This window comes from Bombina bombina, chromosome 1, assembly GCF_027579735.1.
Source record: "Bombina bombina isolate aBomBom1 chromosome 1, aBomBom1.pri, whole genome shotgun sequence".
NCBI lineage: Eukaryota > Metazoa > Chordata > Amphibia > Anura > Bombinatoridae > Bombina > Bombina bombina.
The window spans coordinates 1,495,581,315-1,495,602,307 of NC_069499.1; the positions used below are offsets into that span (position 1 = coordinate 1,495,581,315).

At 38.3% G+C, this 20,993-nt stretch overlaps 1 protein-coding gene across 1 annotated transcript in view; it reads left to right on the plus strand.

Moving 5' to 3' along the window:
* Nucleotides 1-15,456, plus strand: part of LOC128654014 (actin-related protein 2/3 complex subunit 1A-B-like) — a 58,528-nt gene extending 43,072 nt beyond the window's left edge. The window contains exons 8-10 of the mRNA XM_053707661.1: nucleotides 5,374-5,567; nucleotides 9,265-9,358; nucleotides 9,495-15,456. Coding sequence (XP_053563636.1) covers nucleotides 5,374-5,567; nucleotides 9,265-9,358; nucleotides 9,495-9,500 — 294 coding nt within the window. The 3' untranslated portion in view covers nucleotides 9,501-15,456. The remainder of the gene's footprint in view (nucleotides 1-5,373; nucleotides 5,568-9,264; nucleotides 9,359-9,494) is intronic.
* The last annotated feature ends 5,537 nt before the right edge of the window (nucleotides 15,457-20,993 follow it).

Consider the following 20,993-nt stretch of genomic DNA (forward strand, 5'->3'; position numbering starts at 1 on the left):
CAAGAAAAAACAGCAATAGCTGCAAAGGAAAACTTTAGAGAATACACCAGACCCGGTGGAGAAATTTCAGAGCTACACCCATGGAACACCCCTGTTCAGCCCAGTATTAGAAGCAGGGAAACTCATTTTACAATAAGGAGAAACATATGTCTTGAGATTTTTATATTAGAAATATGAATTTCACAGCGTTTTTTTGCATAAGCAATGTAGTTTTATTTACGATTACTACTGTGCGCATTAAAGTAAAGGTAAAGTTTTGTGTCTTTGAAAAGCCCAATTCATTCTTCTATCATTAAAATGCAGTCACTAACTTTATCTCACGGTCAAGGGTACACTTTTGATGATATATCATTTTTATTTTGTCTACCGTTTCCTTGCCGACTCCTCCCAGCTGCTACTTTTGTGTTTCTGTGTTTCATCTTAGAGAGCTATCCCACCCGCTCTCTACGTTGGCTGATTGCGTGTGCACGAACAAAATTTCCTCCGCGCATGCGCAACTTTCACTCGATACATAGGGGCCTATTTAACAAAGGTCTGTCAGACCTGATCCGACAGTGCGGATCAGGTTAGACAGACCTCGCTGAATACGGAGAGCAATACGCTCTCCGTATTCAGCATTGGTGCCACGCTGCACCCTGCAGATTCGCGGCCAATCGGCCACCAGCAGGGGGTGTCAATCAACCCGATCGTACTCGATCGGGTTGCATTGCGGCGATGTCTGTCCGCCTGATCAGAGCAGACGGACAGGTTATGGAGCAGCAGTCTTTAAACCGCTGCTTCATAACTGGTGTTTCTGGTGAGCCTGCAGGCTCGCCAGAAACATGGGGCTTCAAGCTCTGTACGGAGCTTGATAGATATGCCCCATTGTATTTCAATGATACAAAATATTCACTTGGACCGCGATCGATGTGTAAGCTGATGTTTTCAGCAGAATTGGAAGATAAGTCACATGGAGCAGGCGCGTCTCATGAACGAGCACAGTGAGGAGGTAAGATGATTCAAGTCGGACGCATGCGCTCAGGACTCGTGTGACGTATTAGTGGAGGAGCTGACCCCCAGGGGGAAAACGATAATTGGAGGACACTATATATGTCCAGTGTCAATCAAGTATTTAAAAATGGCAGGCGGAGGAAAAATAGTTGTCGTCTGCTACTTATAAGGTAGTAATCTAAGTTATGTAATAACATACAGGTGAAACTCGAAAAATTAGAATATCGTGCAAAAGTTAATTCATTTCACTAATGCAACTTAAAAGCTGAAACTAATATATGAGATAGACTCATTACATGCAAAGCAAGATAGTTCAAGCTGTGATTTGTCATAATTGTGATGATAATGGCTTACAGCTCATGAAAACCCCAAATCTACAATCTCAGAAAATTAGAATATTACATGCAATCAATAAAACAAGGATTGTACATACCTGTAGAACAATATCGGACCTCTGAAAAGTATAAGCATGCATACTGTATGTATTCAGTACTTGGTTTGGGCCCCTTTTGCAGCAATTACTGCCTAAATGTGGCGTGGCATGGAAGATATCAGCCTGTGACACTGCAGAGGTGTTATTGAAGACCAGGATGCTTCAATAGCGGCCTTCAGCTCTTCTGCATTGTTTGGTCTCATGTCTCTCATATTTCTCTTGGCAATGCCCCATAGATTCTCTATGGGGTTCAGGTCAGGTGAGTTTGCTTGCCAATCAAGCACAGTAATGCCACGGTCATTGAACCAGGTTTTGGTGCTTTTGGCAGTGTGGACAGGTGCCAAGTCCTGCTGGAAAATTAAGTCAGCATCCCCATAGAGCTCGTCTGCGGAAGGAAGCATGAAGTGCTCCAAAATCTCCTGGTAGACGGCTGCGTTGACCCTGGACTTAATGAAGCACAGTGGACCAACATCAGCAGAAGACATGGCCCCCCAAATCAACACAGACTGTGGAAACTTCACACTGGACTTCAAGCATCTTGCAGTGTGTGCCTCTCCATTCTTCCTCCATACTCTGGGTCCTTGGTTTCCAAATGAGATGCAAAATTTGCTCTCATCAGAAAAGAGGACTTTGTACCACTGAGCAACAGACCAGGTCTGTTTTTCTTTAGCCCAGGTAAGACACTTCTGACATTGTTGTTCAGGAGTGGCTTGACAAGAGGAATACGACATTTGAAGCCCATGTCCAGGATCCGTCTGTGTGTGGTGGCTCTTGTGAAAGTCCCCAACACTTTTGAATGGCCTTTTCCTGACAATCCTCTCCAGGCTGCGGTCATCCCTGCTGCTTGTGCACCTTTTTCTTCCACACTTTTCCCTTCCACATAACTTTCTATTAATGTGCTTTGATACAGCACTTTGGGAACATCCAACTTCTTTTGCAATTACCTTTTGAGGCTTTCCCTCCTTATGGAGTGGTGGTTTTCTGCACAACTGTCAGGTCAGCAGTCTTTCCCATGATTGTGATTCCTACTGAACCAGACTGAGAGACCATTTAAAGGCTCAGGAACCCTTTGCAGGTGTTATGGCTTAATTAGCTGATTAGAGTGGGGACACTTTGAGCCTAGAATATTGCACCTTTTCACAATATTCTAATTTTCTGAGATTGTGGATTTGGGGTTTTCATGAGCTGTAAGCCATAATCATCACAATTATGACAAATCATTGAACTATCTTGCTTTGCATGTAATGAGTCTATCTCATATATTAGTTTCACCTTTTAAGTTGCATTAGTGAAATAAATTAACTTTTGCACAATATTCGAATTTTTCGAGTTTCACCTGTATATAAAAAACGATGAATAAAACTAGGGCTAGTTTTAGATAAATTTGAAGAGGTCGTAAACGAGTGTGGTTAACTTTACCTTACCTTTAAATAGTATTTTACCAATTGTTTTGTGAGTCCTATTGTAATGTATGTATCCCTTCATACAATTAAAAGAAGGAAAAACCCCTTTGTGAAAAACACACTGTTTTCAAGATAAAAATTCCCTTAACAGTATAAGGACTGGGGTTTCATAGCACTGATGAGATTATGTAGAAAATCTTAAAAGCCCAGAGAGCCCAGGTGTTTAACTCCTGCAAAGACACTAAACACACAGGGGCCAATTCAATTCTTTCCATTTTTTATAGTCTGATGTTGGAAAAGTGGGAACTCCCCCCCCCTGTTAATACACAATCTTTTAAACCCTGCTTTATCAATAACACTACACTTGTAATGTAGGCCAAAATGTATAAAGAAACATGGATATATAATATGCAATACACATTTATCATTTACAGTAGTTTTCCCCATTCCTGTTATTTATCAGAGAAAATTGTGCTTTATCCACTGTCCTCAGAGAGACCGGAGGGCATCATGCTTCACTGTGATTGGTTAGACAAGTCGAGAGTTTATTTACATCTGGCTTTAATTGGCCAGAGGAGATGAGATAAACATACTCAGGAGGTTTCAAATGGACGTGTCCCTGGAGCTCTCTGAAACCATAAAATCTGTAAAATTTAGGAAAATTACATGTTGAGATATAAACTGAAAATGATTCTGCAGGGATGCAGGAAAACGATGGAGCTGACTTTGCTTTGATGGGGATGAAAAGAATTATGAACTTTGGGAGACTAAATTCTTGGGACATCTGAGGTTGCTAAAGTTTAAAGAAACCATCCTGAGTGTGCCTGCAGACAGTGAAGAGGAGGATGAAGATCACAGTAAGAATGAGGAAGCTTATGCTGAATTAATTGAGTGTTTAGATGATAAAAGTGTGTCTCTGATTATGAGAGAAGCACCTGATGATGGAAGAAATGCTTTTCAAAATTGAGAGACTATTATGCAGGTAAAGAAAAGCCCCGTATAATTAGTTTATACACTGAACTAACATCTCTTCAGAAAACTTTAAATAAGAGTGTGACAGACAGCCATTACACGTGCAGAGACAGCCATTACAGCACTGAGAAATGCTGGAGAAACAGAAAACGGAGAACATGGAGAAACGGATTGTTGATTGCAATGATTTTGAAAGGTTTGCCTGAATCATTTAAACTGTTTGCCATCCACATTACACAGGGTTATGGAAAAGTAACTTTTGCAGAGCTTAAAACACAGTTGAGAAGTTTTGAGGATACTGAAAAATATCGCAAATGAAGATATGTGTTAAAAGTGTGTAACACAACTTCAAGATTTAGGGGCATATTTATCAAAGTGTGAGCGGACATGATACGATGTAGCATATCATGTCCGTTGCACATCTATAAATGCATACAATGTCGGCAGTTATCATTGCACAAGCAGTTCACCAGATTATTTTGATGAGAATGGATTTGAACAAAATCCAGTAGACCACTGTGTATATGTAAAACAATTTGGACATGATAGAGTAATACTGTTAATATGGGTTGATGATCTAATTATCGGTGCCAATGAAGAAACAGTGACGTGAAGAAAATGCTTACAGCAAAATGTGAGATGAAAGATCTTGGAAGAATCAAAAAATTCCTAGGTATTGATTTTGAACAAAGTGATGGTTTGGTAAACATGAATCAAGAGATACATATCAAAGATTCTGGAGAAGTTTGGAATGACAGATTGTTAACCCAGATCAACACCATGTGAGCAAAAACTGGACCAAAATGATCTTGTGAGCTGCTGATGCAATGCTGAATACGGCAAGCATATTGCTCGCCGTATTCAGCGAAGTCTGGCGGACCTGATCCGCACTGTCGGATCAGGTCCGCCAGACTTTAATAAATATGCCCCAATGTCTGCAACAAAATTCAAATTAGAAAAGTTTTTGAGTTATATGTTTGGAATGTAAGTCATGTAATGTATGAATATGTTTAAAAGGGGGGAGACATGCAAAATGAAACACTTGAGAGCAAGTGGGGGTGTTGAGATATAAACTGAAAGTGCTCTTACAGTGTTGTAGCCTATATATACATTGTATGTTAACAGAAGTGTAAATAAAGTTTCTTTTATGTTGTTACCTCCCCCCTTCCTCCTGACACAGGAAGCAGAAGCAGTGTAATATAATAAAGACATAGGGGCCGATTTATGAAAGTGCGAGCGGACATGATACAATGTAGCGTATCATGTCTGCCGCACATCGATAAATTCCGACAGCATACACTGTGGGCATTTATCATTGCACAAGCAGTTCTTGTGAACTGCTTGTGCAATGCCGCCCCCTGCAGATTCGTGGTCAATCAGCAGGGGGTGTCAATCAGGTGGATTGATGTCTGCAGCCTCAGACCAGGCGGACAAGTTATGGAGCAGAGGTCTTTAAATTAGTTGCAGTTTAGTTGAATTCTTTTTGTTAAAAGCATCGAAGGAAATAATGCATACGAGTGTATTGCATAGAATAGGTTATTAATATGTTAGCATTACATTTCTTTTTGTATGCAGGGACACGACTGCTGTCCATACATCTTCTCATACTCTGGACCTGGAAAACTAGAACTGCTTGAGAAAGTAGATGCACAGAAGCAGAATTTGAAGTCTACAACATCTGCAATGCAGCACTTCCGTAACCTGGACAAGAAGGCTGCTCAGGATAATGAAACTCTGGAGATTGATACTCTTCATAGAAACAGCATCAGGTAAAAAAAATACAATAAATAAATAGTACACTGTACATAAGAAATAATTTGTAATAGTTTAATTTGTTCTATCTGAATCATTAAAGTTTAATGTTTTTTTTTACACGTTCCTTTATTAGTGACCAACCCAATGTGAGTTATTTTCTGTTCTCTTGTCTATATTTCCCTCTTTGTTTTTTGATATTTTAGTATAATAAATTTAGTTATAATTAGTAAAACAACTTTGCAGTATACGTTCATTATTTATTTTGTCCCCTTTTCGTGTAATTTAGCTCTGACCTGGAAAAGCACCCTGCAGACTTTTCTCAAGGCTAACCCTGCGCTATATATTTTTCTCTAACTGGCTTTAACAAATAACAAGTGCAAAACAATGCACTTTATAGAAACATAATGAATGTGGGTAGCCATAACAGCTTCAGACACAAGCCTGGATTGGCTCTTCCTAATAAGGCATGTGGTTGGTAACTGTATAAAAACTGTAAGCATTTGTTAAAAAATGTTTAGACTTGGCCAATATATATATAAAAAGACAACATAAATGTTCTGTAACAATGTTTTTGCATATTTATCTCAGTCCCCTACTTTATTAAATGTTACCCAAATGTTGAAACACTTGCAAATCATGCAGCATAACTGTAAAAAGCTGACTAGAAAATATCACCTGAACATCTCTATTTAAAAAGGTAAGACATTTTACCTCAAAATTCCTTAAGTATTCACACCCCACTGTAAAGAGACTTTAAGCAGCCAATCTGGATGCTAGTCCCATGACTTGCAAGGGGGCGCGCATCAGTCATGTTATTTTCCCTTTTCAGTTTAAAGGACCATGATACCCAAATGTTGAAACACTTGAAAGTGATGCAGCATAGTTGTAAAAAGCTGACTAGAAAATATCACCTGAACATCTCTATATAAAAAAGAAAGATATTTTACATGAAAAGTTCCTCAGTAGCCACATCCCATTGTAAAGGTTTTCTAAGCAGCAAATCAATATGTCTGTCCCGGGAGAGCTAAGGGAGTGAGCTTACGTGCACACTCATCATATTTCCCTATTCAGTTTAAGGAAGTTTACTATGAAATCTCATGAGAGTTAAGTCAAATCTCATGAGATCACAGTAAAAGAGTTCATGACCTCAGCACTGCTGATGCTGATTGGCTGCAGTTCATTTCTTCATTTCTTTTTTTTTTTTTACCTGCAGCTGAGTATAACTTTTTACACAGAACTTACTCTGCTGAGCGGAAATTGTGAGGTAAAATATCTTCTTTTTTTACATAGAGATGTTCAGGTGATATTTTCCTGTCAGCTTTTTACAGTTATACTGCATCAGTTTCAAGTGATTTAGCATATGAGTATTATGTCCTTTTAAGGAAGTTTTTCTATGAAATCTCATGAGATGCAGCGCTTCTCTCTGTATGCATTTGAATAATGACCCTGGGACATGAAAGCTAATTTTTTTTCACGATTCAGACAGAGAATACAATTTTAACCCCTTAGTAACCAGAACACATCAATTTTCTGATCGTTTGGGACCAAGGCTATTTTTACATTTCTGTGGTGTTTGTGTTTAGCTGTAATTTTCCTCTTAGTCATTTACTGTACCCACACATATTATATACAGTTTTTCTCACCATTAAATGGACTTTCTAAAGATACCATTATTTTTATCATATCTTATAATATACTATAATTTTTTAATAAAATATGATTTAAAAAAATGGAAAAAAACACACTTTTTCTAACTTTGACCCCCAAAATCTGTTACACATCTACAACCACCAAAAACACCCATGCTAAATAGTTTCTAAATTTTGTCCTGAGTTTAGAAATACCCAATGTTTACATGTTCTTTGCTTTTTTTTGCAAGTTATAGGGCAATAAGTACAAGTAGCACTTTGCAATTTCCAAACCATTTTTTTTCACAATTAGCGATAGTAACATTGGAGCTCTGATATCTGTCAGGAATCCCTGAATAACCAATTACATGTATATATTTTGGTTTAGTAGACAACCCAAAGTATTGATCTAGGCCCATTTTGGTATATTTCATGCCACCATTTTACCGCCAAATGCGATCAAATAAAAAAAATCGTTCACTTTTTCACAAATTTTAGGTTTATTACTGAAATTATTTACAAACAGCTTGTGCAATTATGACACAAATGATTATAAATGCTTCTCTGGGATCCCCTTCAGAAATAGCAGACCTATATGGCTTTGGCGTTGCCGTTTGGTAATTAGAAGGCCGCTAAATGCCACTGCGCACCACACTTGTATTTATGCCCAGCAGTTAAGGGGTTAATTAGGTAGCTTGTGGGGTTAATTTTAGCTTTAGTGTAGAGATCAGCCTCCCACCTAACACATCCCACCCTCTAATCCCTCAAACAGCTCTCTTCCCTCCCCCACCTCACAATTGTCACCGCCAGTCTGCCAGTATAAAAATAATAGTTTTAAAAAAAAAAATATATATATTTTTTATATATATTTTATATAAAAGTGTAGGATCCCCCATTACCCCCCCAAACAGCTCTCTAAACCTCCCCCCTCAACCTATTGGCCGCCATCTTAGGTACTGTCAGCTGTCTGCCAGTACCCATTTTACTTACAAATTTGCCTTTTGTTATTAAAATAAATATAAAATGCACATTTTCTGTACTGTAGCTTCCCCCCCTCAGTACCCTACCCCCCTCCCGGATCCCTTTCCAACCTATTTTTTCCCCCTCTCGGATCCCTTTCCCTATCCTAAACTGAGCAATTTCCCTACTTCTAACATCAGTTATGTCCGTGCGCACGCTCCCGAGCCCCACCTAACAGACCAATGGTAACTCAGATCCGGAACAAGCACCAGCGATGGGCCGCTCACCCGCCTCCCTGCAATGGCTCCCACCCTTCAACGATCGGCAGAGAGAGTGGATCTCTCTGCATCGGATGCTTAAAAAACGGTATTGCAGGATACCTCAGTATCGAGGCATCACAGCAATACCCTAAAAGCAGCTGGAAGCGATCATGATCGCTTCCAGTGCTTTAAAACCCTGAGGACGTACAGGGTACGTCCTTGGTCACTAAGTGACATTTTTGTAGGACGTACCCTGTACGTTCTTGGTCGTTAAGGGGTTAAACAACTTTCCAATTTATTTCTATTATCTAATTAGCTTTAGTCTCTTGGTATCCTATGTTGAAAAGCATATATAGATGGCTCAGGAGCTTGGATCTAGCTGCTGATTGGTGGTTGAGCTTGTATGCCCATTTTAATTGGCTTACAAATGTGTTCAGCTAGATCCCAGGTGTGCATTACTTCTTCAATAAAAGATACCAAGAGAATAAAGCAACATTGATAACGTAAATTGGAAAGTTGTTTAAAAATGTTTAATCTATCTGAATCATATAATAAAAATTTTGGGTTTCATGTCCCTTTAAAGGACCATTATAGTCGATTAGATAAGTGTCAATTTTGGCTTGGAAGCAGCAGTTATCTGTGTGTCTGAGTTTTACCCCTATCCTGGGTTAAAAAAAAAAAGAGGTGTAGGGTTGCTAGTCTTAAAATGACATGCTCTAACAAATTATGTCATTTTTTTACTATAATGGCCCTTTAATATAGAGTTATAACTTATGAATGATACATATACAGAGCTGTTTCAGGAGTTAGAAGTGACATACTTTGTATCATGAAAAATAACACATTCTATCCTCATCCCACAGCCAATTGTCTCTTTTGTTTGGTGAAGACAGTTCCAGTGTTACTACATTCAGCAGTGTTGGTATAGATGGCGCTCTGGTCATTTGGGATACAAAGGTACACTCTTTATGTCTGTTGTTTGGATCATAATGTTGTGCTTTTTTGTTCTAATATAGATTAAGGAGTTAGGCAACAAAACAGAGAAGCCGAGATACAAGTTGTACTTACAAATACATTTACTTTTATTCTGCAGGCATAAGGAGAAGCAAATACACCAGTGATCTCATTCATCAGTATGAGATGCTAGAACGGATGTAGGACAATTAGTAATTCGAGATCCAGCATTCATCTCACTTGTAGATATGTGCTTTAGATTCCAGACAGCAGCCAATTTCCGGAAGCTTCACCCAGCGGGGTCATGAAAAGCAAACAGCGTCAAGTAACTATCTGCTCTAAAAGGGGTCTGATATAATCCCGGATACGATTCATCAAAGTTGGCATCTGCATATAATTTTTGTATCAATAACATGGGATATATGTATTTACATACAATATGACACACACAAAAAACAATAAATTGTAATATGCAGCAGACGCTCTTACAATTTCTTTTATTTATATCAAAGAGCAGCTTTTAAACATTTTTGTCTGAAAAAAATATTATAAAGTAGACACTGATAAATACAAATTAAATCTAATACACCAATATCAGATGTGCACTTCCTACTAATGCTCATAGGAAGTACCTATAATTTCAATAATTTGAATGAAAAAAAAGCTGACATGATTAGGCATTGCTTTTTCATATTGATGACAGAATTGTGTTCAGTACATTCTCCTTTTAATAATATTAATATTAATTAAAGGGACAGCCTACTTGAAAATGTGTATTGCTTATAAAGATAGATAATCCCTTTTATTACCCAATCTCCAGTTTTGCATAAACAAAACAGTTATATTAATACATGTTTTACCTCTGATAACCTTCTATCTAAGCTTCTGCAGACTGCCTCCTTATTTCAGTTCTTTTGACGGACTTGCATTTTAGCCAATCAGTGCTGACTCCTAGGTAACTCCAACACACACAAATTGAGCCTGGGGAGCACTAGCACAATCCCACAGGCACTTCAGTAATGGCACAGCAGGTGAGTGGGGTCCGGCATAAACAATAAATGCTGGGGGCAGCGTTCTCGTCACAACATCCAAGGACGTATCAAAAACCACAATTGCCTCCGGTTCATCCAATAAGATAAAAAGTTTGTGTAATGTATCAAAATTAAAATCACAAGAATATACAAACTTCAATAATACAGCGTGACAGGAGAAACTGCAGGGCAGTGAACAAATGTGCAGCTGCAGGAAACGCGTATGCAGCAAAGTCTCTGTTTACCTGCTAGAAGTTTCTCTGTCACGCTGTATTATTGAAGTTTGTATCTTCTTGTGATTTTAATTTTGATATAAAAAGTTTGTTTAATGTCTTATTGGATGAACCGGCTTCTTTGTATCTTCAAGTGCGGAGCCAATTGCGGTTTACTTTCATAAATAACTCCACTGGAGTGAGTACAATGTTATCTATATTGCACACATGAAATAGCAATGTCTAATTGTGAAAAAACTGTCAAAATGCACTGAGATATGAGGCGGCCTACAAGGGTTTAGAAATCAGTTTGAGCCTACCTAGGTTTAGCATTCAAAAAAGAATAACAAGAGAACAAAGCAAATTTGATGATGAAAGTAAATTAAAAAGTTGTTTAAAATTGCATGCCCTATCTGAATCATAAAAGTTTAATTTTGACTGTCCCTTTTAATGTTCTTTCAAAAATACAAAGCTAATTAAACTGTCAAGGGTTTTTTCATATAATATAATGTTTTCTACGTTATAGCAATTATGTTATTCCAATATACGGCGCAGGATTCTGCGCAAGCGTGGAAATCTGCGCCGCCCGTAGTTTCAGCTCGCACATCAAGCTATCACATATACGGCGCCGACAGTTGCTAAAGTGCCGTAAGTCTGACAAACTAGCGATGTCCAGAAATAAGCGTAAGTACAAATTTCTGGAGTTGCCAGTGACTTACGGCACTTTACTGTCTAACACGCCTCCCAAACATCATCCCGACACGTATACCCCTGTATCCGCAATCCCCCCTCTCACTCCTAACAATAAATGTATTAACCCCTAAACTGCCGCTCCCGGACCCCACTGCCAGCTACATTAAATGTATTACCCCCTAATCTGACCCCCCCTACACCGCCGCCAGCTATATTAAATGTATTACCCCCTAATATGATTCCCCTACACCGCCGCCAGCTATATTAAATTTATTAACCCCTAATCTAATCCCCTTACACCGCCGCCACATATATTAATTATATTAACCCCTAATGTGAGCCCCCTACCCCGTCGCCACCTATTTTAACTATATTAACCCATAATATGATCCCCCTACACCGCTGCCACCTCAATATTAAATTTATTAACCCCTAATCTAATCCCCCTACACCGCTGCCACCTATATTAAATATATTAACCACTAAACCTAAGTCTAACCCTAACACCCCCTAACTTAATTATTATTGAAATAAATCTAAATAATATTAATATTATTAACTAAATTATTCCTATTTAAAACTAAATACTTACCTATAAAATAAACCCTAAAATAGCTACAATATAATTAATAATTACATTGTAGCTATTTTAGGGTTTATATTTATTTTACAGGTAACTTTGTATTTATTTTAACTAGGTACAATAGCTATTAAATAGTTAATAACTATTTAATAGCTACCTAGTTAAAATAATTACCAAATTACCTGTAAAACCTAAGTTACCATTACACCTAACACTACCCTATCAATAAATTAATTAAATAAACTACAATTATCTCAACTAAAATAAAATTAAATACACTAATCTATATTACAAAAACAAACAAACACTAAATTACAAAAAAATAAAAAAAGATTACAAGAATTTTGAGCTAATTACACCTAATCTAAGCCCCCTAATAAAATAAAAAGCCCCCCAAAATAAAAAAAATTCCCTACCCTAAACTAAATTAAAAAAGTAATCAGCTCTATTACCAGCCCTTAAAAGGGCATTGCCCCAAAGTAATCAGCTCTTTTACCTGTAAAAAAAAGAACAACCCCCCCCATTACAACCCACCACCCACACACCCCTACTCTAAAACCCACCCAATCCCCCCTTAAAAAAACCCAAGTCTAATCCCCAAGTGGTCCTTACCTGTCCTGAAGACCGGCGGAGAAGTTCCTGTTCCAGACGGTGAAGTCTTCTTCCAAGAGGCGACCTCTTCTTCTTCCAGGAACCAGCCAGCGCGGAGCGGAGGAGTTGAAGACTGATGACCGCGGAGCTGAAGACCGTCCACTCTGGAACTGAAGACCAGTGATGCTGGAACTGAAGACTGGAGCCATGGAGCGTGGAGGATCCTCTTCATACGATCTCCGCCGTACACTAATTAGGAATTCAAGGTACGCGATTAAAAATGGCGTCCCTTGAATTCCTATTGGCTGATTTGAGCCTTCAAATTCAAATCAGCCAATCGGATGAGAGCTACTTTAATTCTATTGGCTGATTAGAATAGCCAATAGAATTACAGTAGCTCTTATTCTATTGGGGGGCTTTTTTATTTTATTAAGGGGCTTAGATTAGGTGTAATTAGCATAAAATTCTTGTAAACTTTTATTTTTTTGTAATTTAGTGTGGTTTTTTTTGTAATATAGATTAGTGTATTTAATTGTATTTTAATTGAGATAATTGTAGTTTATTTAAATAATTTATTGATAGGGTAGTGTTAGGTGTAATGGTAACTTAGGTTAGAATTTATTTTACAGGTAATTTGGTAATTATTTTAACTAGGTAGCTATTAAATAGTTATTAACTATTTAATAGCTATTGTACCTAGTTAAAATAAATACAAAGTTACCTGTAAAATAAATATAAACCCTAAAATAGCTGCAATGTAATTATTAATTATATTGTAGCTATTTTAGGGTTTATTTTATAGGTAAGTATTTAGTTTTAAATAGGAATAATTTAGTTAATAATATTAATATTATTTGTTGCACTTCTCTGCCTATCCTGGTTGTTCACAGTGAATTTATGTTTCTGTCTTTATCACTGATTGACAAATACTGCTTGTATGCCTTGATTTGAACCTCAATAAAAATTATTAAAAAAAAATAAAAAAATAATATTAATATTATTTAGATTTATTTCAATAATAATTAAATTAGGGGTTGTTAGGGTTAGACTTAGGTTTAGTGGTTAATATATTTAATATAGGTGGCGGCGGTGTAGGGGGATCATATTAGGGGTTAATAAATTTAAAATAGGTGGCGGCGGTGTAAGGGGATCATATTAGGGGTTAATATAGTTAAAATAGGTGGCAGTGGGGTAGGGGGCTCAGATTAGGGGTTAATATAGTTAATGTAGGTGGCGGCGGGGTAGGGGGCTCACATTAGGGGGTAATAAATTAAATATAGCTGGCGGTGAGGTAGGGGAATCATATTAGGGGGTAATATAGTTAATGTAGGTGGCGGCGGGGTAGGGGGTCACATTAGGGGGTAAAACATATAATATAGGTGGCGGCGGTGTAGGGGGCTCAGATTAGGGGGTAATAAATTTAATGTAGCTAGCGGCGGTGTAAGGGGGTCAGATTAGGGGGTAAGACATATAATATAGCTGGCGGCGGGGTCTGGTAGCGACGGTTTAAGGGTTAAACACTTTATTAGGGATTGCGGCGGGGGATTGCGGTTGACAGGTCGATAGACATTGCGCATGCGTAAGGTGTTAGGTTTTATTTTGCAGGTAGTTTAGGGAGTTACGGGGCTCCAATACTCAGCGTAAGGCTTACTACGTCTGCATTTTGTGGCGAGGTGAAAATGGAGTAAGATTTCTCCATTTTCACCACATAAGTCCTTACACTGTATATTGGATGCCAAACTGCGCGGGTTTGGTATATCACTCTATGGGCCAAAAAACTACGTCCGAAGGGTGAAATATACGAGCGTAACTTCTATGTTACGCCGTATATGTGATACCAAACCAGCGCAAAATTTGGCGTCGCCGGCTTTTGCGGGCAAGGCTGCATATCGGATCGGGCCCTAGGCTGTTAGGCCATAATGAGGATTCTCATGTTGAAGGTGCAGCTGATCATTGTAAAAAAATAAAATATTTAACTAAGTCTTGGCATGACCTCAAGACTAATGGCAAATTACAATTTTGTGATTATTGAGAGTGGCAATATGACTAACACTCTCACTATACTTTAGTCACTGAATACACGAGACTGTAATTGTTAGAGACATAACTGAACAGCAGTAATTAAGAAAAGAATTGACATTATGAAATGAGGATAATGTGTTATAATTTAGCAACACTAAATAAACTGTATTATTCTGATAATAAATGCTGCAACATCACAGGGTCCCTTAGAAGCAAATTTGCAGAAATATATTGCTGTAAATAACCTCCACAAATTAATGTGGAATAAAGAAAACAAGTAAATTTTTTATATTACAGCGATAGTCCTATATAAGGAAACTATGTGAAATAATCAGTGGGAAGATATAAATAGTCTGTGTAATGCTGCATGGTTTGGAGTCAACTTATGTTAACCCCTTCTGGGCTGGGTGTAATTCACTTGTGTCTGAATTCTCCCTTTATCCTTTCTCTGGTCCCTCAGTGTATTGTCTGTTCCCTCATTTATGGAGAAATATATAGGTAAATGCTGGTCCCACCTTTGCAACGTGTGTTTAACTTACTGGTTCACTCTAATCCACTGGGTTTTTTTCAAACCTGTCTTCAAGCCTCCCTAACAGGTCAGAGTTTTTTTTCAGGATTACCTAGGATGAGAGCAGGTAAAATAACCGTTTACTAATCAGCTGATTATTTCACCTGTGCTTCAGTTCAGATATCCTCAAAATCTGGCCTGTTTGGGAGGCCTGAGGAGAGATTTGAAAACAGGTGATCTAATCCCATGAAATTAAATAATAATGCAATATTTTGGTGTCTGGTTCACTAATAACCACAAGGTGTCAATCTTGTACCATTGTATGAATATATAATAAATAAAAATATTCAATTCCATAAAGTCATCTTTGTTTGACACCACTGGGTGACTATGTGACATGGATTTGCCATCTTTACTAAATGTATGTTTGGTAATTAAAGGGAGAATATCGATGTACCATGTGAAGTTTGTCTTGTCTTTTATTTATCATAATGTGAATTCATGTCCAATGAGAATAACATTTTCCCTCTTAGGATCCGATTCTCTAAACATCGCCAGATCAGACGTGGTTTGATCCGGTGATGTTTAGAGCCTCGCAGGGGCTGTCGTGGTGGAATTATTGTAAAAAAAAGGGGCAGTCCCTGTGAGTGACGAGATGGCTCCTTCATAAAGTAATGGAGCTCTCTTGAAATGGGACACTTTGCTCAATAGAGCGAAGTTAACAGGGAGGACCCTTTAAAAAATAAATCCTGCAACCAATATAAATCACTTTATGCTGCTTTCTGCATACAACATCTTACAATCACTTCTATTTTCGTATGCAAGTGTTTTTCTGTTAAGGAATTAAGGTCAAGATTACAAGTGATGCGCAATGGATTTTGCGCTAGCGTAACAGCGATTTTGTGATCTATTTTTCTTCCGCAGTTGTCCTTTCCACATCAATCCATACCGCGATCTAAGAGCTCTCATAAAGTGCTTTGTGAAACTAAAGTTTCACAAAACACAACAAAAATACATTACAAAGTACACATACACCCATGAACTACACTATTAACCCCTAAACCACCAACCCCCACATCGCAAACACTAAATAAAAGTATTAACCCCTAAACCGCCATCCCCCCACAACGCACAGTAATAAACTAATAACTAAACCCCCTAACCTAACAACCCAAAACTTAACCCCAATTAAAATACCCATAAATATAAATTAAAACTATACTAACTACCTTAAAAAAAAAAAAAAAATTACCTGTAAAAAAATCTAACATTACTTAAAAAAACAAACAAACATTACAAAAAATAAAAAGCCTACGGCTAGATTTAGAGTTTTGTCGGTAACGACCCACGTAGCTAACGCTGGCTTTTTTCTGGCCGCACCTTTAAAATAACTCTGGTATTGAGAGTCCACAGAAAGGCTGCGTTAGGCTCCAAAAAAGGAGCGTAGAGCATATTTAACACAACTTCAACTCTCGATACCAGAGTTGCTTACGGACGCGGCCAGCCTCAAAAACGTGCTCATGCACGATTCCCCCATAGGAAACAATGGGGCTGTTTGAGCTGAAAAAAAACCTAACACCTGCAAAAAACCCGCGTTTAGCTCCTAACGCAGCCCCATTGTTTCCTATGGGGAAACACTTCCTACGTCTGCACCTAACACTCTAACATGTACCCCGAGTCTAAACACCCCTAGCCTTACACTTATTAACCCCTATTCTGCCGCCCCTGCTATCGCTGACCCCTGCATATTATTATTAACCCCTAATCTGCCGCTCCGTAAACCGCTGCTACTTACATTATCCCTATGTACCCCTAATCTGCTGCCCCTAACACCGCCGACCCCTATATTATATTTATTAACCCCTAATCTGCCCCCCACAACGTCGCCTCCACCTGCCTACACTTATTAACCCCTAATCTGCCGACCGGACCGCACCGCTATTATTATAAAGTTATTAACCCCTAATCCGCCTCACTAACCCTATAATAAATAGTATTAACCCCTAATCTGCCCTCCCTAACATCGCCGACACCTAACTTCAATTATTAACCCCTAAACTGCCGACTGGAGCTAACCGCTATTCTAATAAATGTATTAACACCTAAAGCTAAGTCTAACCCTAACACTAACACCCCCCTAAATTAAATATAATTTTAATCTAACGAAATTAATTAACTCTTATTAAATAAATTATTCCTATTTAAATCTAAATACTTACCTGTAAAATAAACCCTAATATAGCTACAACATAAATTATAATTATATTATAGCTATTTTAGGATTAATATTTATTTTACAGGTAACTTTGTATTTATTTTAACCAGGTACAATAGCTATTAAATAGTTAAGAACTATTTAATAGCTAAAATAGTTAAAATAATTACAAATTTACCTGTAAAATAAATCCTAACCTAAGTTACAATTAAACCTAACACTACACTATCAATACATTAATTATATAAAATACCTACAATTACCTACAATTAAACCTAACACTACACTATCAATAAATAAATTAAATACAATTCCTACAAATAAATACAATGAAATAAACTAACTAAAGTACAAAAAATAAAAAAGAACTAAGTTACAAAATATAAAAAAATATTTACAAACATTAGAAATATATTACAACAATTTTAAACTAATTACACCTACTCTAAGCCCCCTAATAAAATAACAAAGCCCCCCAAAATTAAAAAATGCCCTACCCTATTCTAAATTACTAAAGTTCAAAGCTCTTTTACCTTACCAGCCCTGAACAGGGCCCTTTGCGGGGCATGCCCCAAGAAGTTCAGCTCTTTTGCCTGTAAAAAAAAACATACAATACCCCCCCCAACATTACAACCCACCACCCACATACCCCTAATCTAACCCAAACCCCCCTTAAATAAACCTAACACTAAGCCCCTGAAGATCTCCCTACCTTGAGTCGTCTTCACCCAGCCGAGCCAAATTCTTCATCCAAGCGGAGCAAGAAGAGGTCCTCCATCCGGTAGAAGTCTTCATCCAAGCGGGGCAGAAGAGGTCTTCCATCCGATTGAAGTCTTCATCCAAGAGGCATCTTCTATCGTCATCCATCCGGAGCTGAGCGGCAGCATCCTGAAGACCTCCGACGCGGAACATCCATCCTGGCCGACGACTGAACGACGAATGACGGTTCCTTTAAATGACGTCATCCAAGATGGCGTCCCTCGAATTCCGATTGGCTGATAGGATCAGCCAATCGGAATTAAGGTAGGAAAAATCTGATTGGCTGATTGAATCAGCCAATTAGATTGAGCTCGCATTCTATTGGCTGATCGGAACAGCCAATAGAATGCGAGCTCAATCTGATTGGCTGATTGGATCAGCCAATCGGATTGAACTTGATTCTGATTGGCTGATTCCATCAGCCAATCAGAATATTCCTACCTTAATTCCGATTGGCTGATAGAATCCTATCAGCCAATCGGAATTCGAGGGACGCCATCTTGGATGACGTCATTTAAAGGAACCGTCATTCGTCGTTCAGTCGTCGGCCAGGATGGATGTTCCGCGTCGGAGGTCTTTAGGATGCTGCCGCTCCACTCCGGATGGATGACGATAGAAGATGCCTCTTGGATGAAGACTTCAATCGGATGGAAGACCTCTTCTGCCCCGCTTGGATGAAGATTTCTACCGGATGGAGGACCGCTTCTTGCTCCGCTTGGATGAAGAATTTGGCTCGGCTGGGTGAAGACGACTTAAGGTAGGGAGATCTTCAGGGGCTTAGTGTTAAGTTTATTTAAGGGGGGTTTGGGTTAGATTAGGGGTATGTGGGTGGTGGGTTGTAATGTTGGGGGGGGGGTATTGTATGTTTTTTTTTACAGGCAAAAGAGCTGAACTTCTTGGGGCATGCCCCGCAAAGGGCCCTGTTCAGGGCTGGTAAGGTAAAAGAGCTTTGAACTTTAGTAATTTAGAATAGGGTAGGGCATTTTTTTATTTTGGGGGGCTTTGTTATTTTATTAGGGGGCTTAGAGTAGGTGTAATTAGTTTAAAATTGTTGTAATATATTTCTAATGTTTGTAAATATTTTTGTATTTTTTGTAACTTAGTTCTTTTTTATTTTTTGTACTTTAGTTAGTTTATTTCATTGTATTTATTTGTAGGAATTGTATTTAATTTATTTATTGATAGTGTAGTGTTAGGTTTAATTGTAGATAATTATAGGTATTTTATTTAATTAATTTATTGATAGTGTAGTGTTAGGTTTAATTGTAACTTAGGTTAGGATTTATTTTACAGGTAAATTTGTAATTATTTTAACTATTTTAGCTATTAAATAGTTCTTAACTATTTAATAGCTATTGTACCTGGTTAAAATAATTACAAAGTTACCTGTAAAATAAATATTAATCCTAAAATAGCTATAATATAATTATAATTTATATTGTAGCTATATTAGGGTTTATTTTACAGGTAAGTATTTAGCTTTAAATAGGAATAATTTATTTAATAAGAGTTAATTCATTTCGTTAGATTAAAATTATATTTAATTTAGGGGGGTGTTAGTGTTAGGGTTAGACTTAGCTTTAGGGGTTAATACATTTATTAGAATAGCGGTGAGCTCCAGTTGGCAGATTAGGGGTTAATAATTGAAGTTAGGTGTCGGCGATGTTAGGGAGGGCAGATTAGGGGTTAATACTATTTATTATAGGGTTAGTGAGGCGGATTAGGGGTTAATAACTTTATTATAGTAGCGCTCAGGTCCGCTCGGCAGATTAGGGGTTAATAAGTGTAGGCAGGTGGAGGCGACGTTGAGGGGGGCAGATTAGGGGTTAATAAATATAATATACAGGGAGTGCAGAATTATTAGGCAAATGAGTATTTTGACCACATCATCCTCTTTATGCATGTTGTCTTACTCCAAGCTGTATAGGCTCGAAAGCCTACTACCAATTAAGCATATTAGGTGATGTGCATCTCTGTAATGAGAAGGGGCAGTGGTCTAATGACATCAACACCCTATATCAGGTGTGCATAATTATTAGGCAACTTCCTTTCCTTTGGCAAAATGGGTCAAAAGAAGGACTTGACAGGCTCAGAAAAGTCAAAAATAGTGAGATATCTTGCAGAGGGATGCAGCACTCTTAAAATTGCAAAGCTTCTGAAGCGTGATCATCGAACAATCAAGCGTTTCATTCAAAATAGTCAACAGGGTCGCAAGAAGCGTGTGGAAAAACCAAGGTGCAAAATAACTGCCCATGAACTGAGAAAAGTCAAGTGTGCAGCTGCCAAGATGCCACTTGCCACCAGTTTGGCCATATTTCAGAGCTGCAACATCACTGGAGTGCCCAAAAGCACAAGGTGTGCAATACTCAGAGACATGGCCAAGGTAAGAAAGGCTGAAAGACGACCACCACTGAACAAGACACACAAGCTGAAACGTCAAGACTGGGCCAAGAAATATCTCAAGACTGATTTTTCTAAGGTTTTATGGACTGATGAAATGAGAGTGAGTCTTGATGGGCCAGATGGATGGGCCCGTGGCTGGATTGGTAAAGGGCAGAGAGCTCCAGTCCGACTCAGACGCCAGCAAGGTGGAGGTGGAGTACTGGTTTGGGCTGGTATCATCAAAGATGAGCTTGTGGGGCCTTTTCGGGTTGAGGATGGAGTCAAGCTCAACTCCCATTCCTACTGCCAGTTTCTGGAAGACACCTTCTTCAAGCAGTGGTACAGGAAGAAGTCTGCATCCTTCAAGAAAAACATGATTTTAATGCAGGACAATGCTCCATCACACGCTTCCAAGTACTCCACAGCGTGGCTGGCAAGAAAGGGTATAAAAGAAGAAAATCTAATGACATGGCCTCCTTGTTCACCTGATCTGAACCCCATTGAGAACCTGTGGTCCATCATCAAATGTGAGATTTACAAGGAGGGAAAACAGTACACCTCTCTGAACAGTGTCTGGGAGGTTGTGGTTGCTGCTGCACGCAATGTTGATGGTGAACAGATCAAAACACTGACAGAATCCAT